We start from the raw sequence: 5,387 nt of genomic DNA on the forward strand, positions 1-5,387 counted from the left end.
CATAATATTATATATTCTATATTATAGTACTATTTATTATTCTGTATTAAAATCAACATATACACAATTGCTCTGGGGCCAAGTGCTCCTTTCCAACAGCCTCATGCACCACTAAGGGTTTCCCTTCTGGTTGCCCTGGCTGTTAAGTTTCTCCAGGGACTTTTCCTTGAAGAAATACCTGCAAAGGTTTTCCTTCTGCTTTTCCTCTTTGCCACCTTGCAGGACACAAGTCTTCACTCAATATCTATCGAGTTGAAATTTCCCTAACCCTTTTCTGTATGTATTTGTATGTATGCCTCACATTAGACTGTGCTGTTAGAAATAGGCACCTGAGACTGTTGGAAGACGCCGTGGCATCCCAGCCACCTGAATATAAAGTGGGGTTTTTTTGGCCTTAGTGAATAGCTAAGACATTGATGTCCCCATGGTGGAAACCGCTGTAGTCAGTAGAGCGTAATTCTCTGTTTGCACTGCATGGAGTAGCTGTTTTCAATGTGTTTGACCTCCTGGGAGCTCAGGCAGCGGCTCCCTTCAAAGCACTTCGTGTCTGTGCCCTGCGCTGCTGCCATCCCTGCAGTTTGTCTGGTGGTGGCCGTGGGCTCGGCTTCTCTCGTCTCTGTTTGAAACCTGCTTGCACCATCTTCCGTAGAGGAGAAAACTGCTTTATGGAGAGTGAAAGGAGCAGCCTTTGCTGTGGAATGGGGCGATGGAAAAGAGCTGGGAACTGTTCTGTAAGTAATTGGGAGGAGAAAAGCAGCAGATGGTAAATGGAAGCAGCAATTTACAATTGTAAGGGCTGAGCGCTTTGGAAATGTGTGAATTGCAAACAGGAATCAGTGCGTGATTCATCCTCTCCCTGTTTTCCTGGCAGGACAGCTGAGGTAGAGAATTCCCCTTCTGTCTTCCCCTTTCTTTCCACAAATTCCCAACTGTACATTGTCATTCTGGTTCTGTAATACCACAAATAGGAATCCATAGGTAACTTGCAGCAAGTTGAGTTTACTTCTTTAAAGCAAGCTCCTTACACACATTTACCCTTGTTATAGAGGTGTATACTGAATTATATAGGGAGTATTACAGGTCGAGACCAAGGAAACCTATGGGAGCTGAAATAGAGGACAGAAGTGACATTGTGCAATATGTAACCTCACACACACCACGAATGCAGCCGTGCCAGTACCTCAGGAATTCCTACACCCATTTCAGAGATGTTTTCCCTGAAAAGCTGCTGAAGATCTTGGGTTGAGCAAATTCCCATCAGCAAACTACACACAGTGCTGGAATTGGAGCTTTCTTCCCCCTGTGAATGAGGACGAGCACACAGAGCTGTGGATCAGCTGCTTGTTTGCTGCTTTCCCCAAAGGGAGCCTCCCCGAGCGCTGTCTTTACTCCATCTCCCATCCGTGGCCATGCTCCATGACCCGGGGGAAGCTGCTGCCCTGCCTTTTTCTAGAGGACATGTGCCAAAAGCATTGCATCATAAATGCCAAGCCCAAATTTACCTGTGTTAGGGCCCCGTTCACACAGTGTTTGCTTTGGGCAGAACCGCATGCCCGCAGGGCGGCTTTAATACCTCCTGCCTTCCCTTTGTAGACACAGGAGCTGTTGTTCAGTGTGGGGATTGCCATGATCCCTTTCCATGTCTGCTTTGTAGGAATTTATTCTTATTGTCACCTAGAAATCCCGCTTGGGAGGGATCTTGGAACTTGGGACTGGGAGACCAAAGGAATGCACCCATAAAATGTGAATTAGGGGGGCAAAGTTCTGGGTCCTGTGCTGTCTTAGCCAGTTTATCCTTAGTTCCTATCAGCAATAGGGAGATTATCTGGCTGTGCAGGTGAGTGGCCGCGGAGCAGGTTCAGTGACATGCCTGAAGCCAGCTGGGACAAAGTAAATCATTGAAGCCTGACCCAGTGTTGTCTTTACAAAGCCAGACTTCTCTTTGAAAGCCTCCGTCTTCCCCTGTGGTTTCAGTATCTTGAAATGAAGCTGTCCTCAGCCGGGCTGGAGCAGTCACCAGAAGGGGTGAGCAGCACCTTGTGAGCATATTCTCTTTACACCAGTCAAAAATCAGCATCTTTCCTACTTGCAGCAGTAACAAGTCGCTAAATAAAAATACCCCCTCTTACATCTGTTCTGGCTCCTGTTATCCCAATTTGAAGCCTTTGGAGAGGGGCTGCTGGATCAGGCAGGCTGTGTCATGTCTGAAATCCGTATTCCTGGAATGATTCCCCAAAACAGCCCTGGTGGGTCACACCAAAGGTCCAGCTCGCTGTATTTCTGGCTCCTGACAGCAGCCATCGGCTGTAGCTGTAGGAAGGGTGCTGCGGGAATTAGGGCAGCGCCGTCTGATCCTCCCCTGCGCTGCCTCAGTGCCCTGGTTTATAGCGAAGCCGTGGCTGTGCTGCTGTGGCGCGGTTCATCCGAGGTGAGCACAGCGGTGCCAGGAGCCGTCCCTCAGCCCCGGCCTCGCAGCGCAGCATCTCGATCAAAGGAATAAGGCTTGCTGCTTTCTGGTCCCACTGGAATTTGTCTTGGAGCTTTACTGCAAAAGCCCTCGGTCTGTCTGTTCGTCTCTGTCTCTGTAGGATTTTATCTGGTGGGTGAGACTGAGAAGGGGTTTTTTTTAAGCCTTTCCTGTGCTGAAAGCATTTAAGTGTAGTAACTCCACGGCGCTCCTTTAGGAAAGACAAATGTTATTACACGGTGGGAAAAGCAAAGCAGAGAGGTTGTGGCTTGAAGGGCTCTGAATCACAACGGGCGTGGAAGAAACGGCCCCGTTCAGCGTCTCTGGCCCAAAGTGTTTTCTTATTTTTACGTGCCTGGTTATCTGGCACCGATGTGTTTTTAAGGGCCGAATACAGGCGCTTCCGCTGCTTTTCAGTTTTTGGACTGTGTGGAAAGCTTTTGCCTTTTATGTCCAGCACTGCCGCCCCACGGCCCGGCCAGCAGGCTCCTTACAGAACCACAACATCAAAACCGGCCCCAAAAATTTGTAGTTAATGGGGTGGCTGAGGCAGCTATTGTCAAAGCAACCGAATGCCTAAATGGGGAAGGGAATGTCACTGTCACACCTCCGAGGGCTGTCTTCACTAACGGGAAAAGAGAGCTTTTAGATGCGTTAGCTCATGCTTTAAATATCCCTCTGTAAACAGGGAGAGGTTTATTTTTAGCGTAATCACTGGTCGAAGTCAATCCTGGATCCGCTGGTTGGATTCGCTGGCGGGGCTCTCGGGGGATGGATCCTGACCTGTGCTCGGTGCTGTTCCGCTGTGTTTTCTCCTCTCCCCTCTGCAGCGCAGATGCGCTGTAAGCTGACCTCGCCAACCTTTATTTCCTCCTCCCCCGTGTATCTGCACAATGTCCCTTGTAGCACGCTGGTTGGAGCAGATATATCACGGTGTCCCTGCGAGGTGACAGAGCTGTGACCCTGCGAGCAGCCAATAGTGCTGGGCTGCCGCTCGATGCCAAAAACCCTCCAAGCCCCGGGGCACGAGGTGTCCTTTTGATTAGATGCACTATATCTGCCCTGAACAGCACGGGGTGGAGGGACCCTGGGACAGGGGGTTGGTTATATTTGGGGGAGGCGATGTGGGAGGTTTGTTGTCACTGTCCCTCATCGCTTGTTTTCGGCTGAAGCAGCCGTGCTGTCCTGTGGCCTGTGCAGGAGCTCATAGGCATGGGGGTGTCCTCAGTAAAACCAGTCTTGCCCCCTCCTCATGCTTAGGGACGTGGACATGGTCTGGTGGTGGACCTAGGGCTGGTTTGGTGGTTTGTACTCGGTGATCTTAAAGGTCTTTTCCAACCAAAACCATTTCATGAGTCTATGAAATGCCCAGAGGCCCCCAAAGGGGCATATTACAAAAAAATTTAATATGAAATTCCTTATTTGCTTCTGGCTTTCATTCTCGTAGGATATACTGCATCAAGTGCTTTCCTTTGCAAAGACTTCCACCTCTTTCATTTCCCCAAACTTGAAATGCTTTTCTAGTGAGATGACACCAAATCCGAGGGCGGGGGTGGTGGTGGTGGGGAGCCAAGGATCCTGAAAGCAGGCACCGTGTTCTGGGATGTTGCAGTGGCACTGGCTTTGCTCCTCCCTGCCTGAGCACCCCCTACAAGCAACCTTTATTTGAGCAACATATGGATGCTTCAGTCCTCTCAGCCTGATGCTTATAGCTGCTGTGCTGTGGCGAATGAATGATGCAACTCAGATCCCTTCTTGCCTGCCCGTGAGTCACCGGGCAGTCCTGTCGCTCTCTGCTTGCTCAGGCAGGAAGACGAAGTCTCATGGTTGCTGTCAGACCCAGAAACTGCAGTCCCTGAAGGCCAGGCTTGTCTGAAGCCACCCCATGGGTACGTCTGAGGCGCTCCCTGCCCCTTACGTTCCCGGAAAGCCATTCCCAGCTCTGGATGCAATAACCTGAACTCTTAGAGCTTTCTCACAGGCAGGGCAGGATGCAGGGTGGCAGTGAGCCAGCGAGACCCTTTGAAATGTCCAAATCCTCCGTATCCTCTCAGGGTTTTATTTCTCAGTTTGTGGTTTATTGTGGCAGGGTGTGGGGCAGCGGGAAGGTGCCTTTGCTCCCAGCTCCACTGCGTGGTCCTGCCACGAGCAAAGGTGGGCGCTGCCGATGCCGTGCAAGCCTCTGATATTGGAGGTGTGCTGGGGAGTACCTGGCTGTGTACTCACTACCGGGTGTGTTGTGGATCCCCACATGTGTTAGGGTCTTCAGCACTGGGTGCTGTTGCTGGGTGGTACCTGAGCCATCGGACTGCGGGTGTTTGCCTCCCACCTTCATCCATCACCTTCTCCCCCTTCCAAAACACCCCATGCATCTCAGCCCCGTGGGGACAGGCTTGTGGCCAGGGTCTCCACCAGCAGTCTCTGGGGAGAGACTGAAGATGCTGCTGAGCCCCCTCTGGGGGTTTGATTAAGGCTGAAATATCTCCATCAGATGGGCTTTAAACCATGAGTGCTGATATAGCTCGTAACCGCAGGAAAGGGTGATTGCGTCCTAAATATTTTGGGGAGCGACAGTTCGGCTCCAGCGGAGGCAGCGGGGTCCTGTGAAAACCAGCTGCAGGATGTGGGAAAGAACCTTCGCCTGAGGGCAGAGGCCAACACAGAAAGGATCCCGCAGGGAAAAGCCTCCAGCTTGAAGAAATGTTGGGATCCGCTCCTCCCCGAGCCATTCAGTGGCCATTTGGTGCCGGGGGCTGGTGACAAACTGGGGTGGAGGCAGCGAGGGGTGGCTCCATGCAAGGGAGACAGGGAGGGCATCCAGTACGTGGGGCACCATCGTCCTCTGCGTGACATTTGCCTGTCTATAACAAGCAGCAGGCTCTGGGGAGCGGGGAGTGAGCCGGGCACGAAAATAGTAAGT

The 5,387-nt window shown here is 51.4% G+C and overlaps 1 protein-coding gene across 1 annotated transcript in view; it reads left to right on the forward strand.

Moving 5' to 3' along the window:
* Positions 1-1,989: 1,989 nt before the first annotated feature.
* Positions 1,990-5,387, forward strand: part of SLC7A5 (solute carrier family 7 (amino acid transporter light chain, L system), member 5) — a gene marked incomplete at its 5' end in the record, with an annotated part of 22,536 nt that continues 19,138 nt past the window's right edge. The window contains 2 exons of the mRNA XM_010187280.1: positions 1,990-2,094; positions 4,180-4,236. Of these exons, the coding sequence (XP_010185582.1) occupies positions 1,990-2,094; positions 4,180-4,236 (162 nt within the window). The remainder of the gene's footprint in view (positions 2,095-4,179; positions 4,237-5,387) is intronic.

Source organism: Mesitornis unicolor, unplaced genomic scaffold (assembly GCF_000695765.1).
Source record: "Mesitornis unicolor isolate BGI_N332 unplaced genomic scaffold, ASM69576v1 scaffold6396, whole genome shotgun sequence".
Lineage (NCBI taxonomy): Eukaryota > Metazoa > Chordata > Aves > Mesitornithiformes > Mesitornithidae > Mesitornis > Mesitornis unicolor.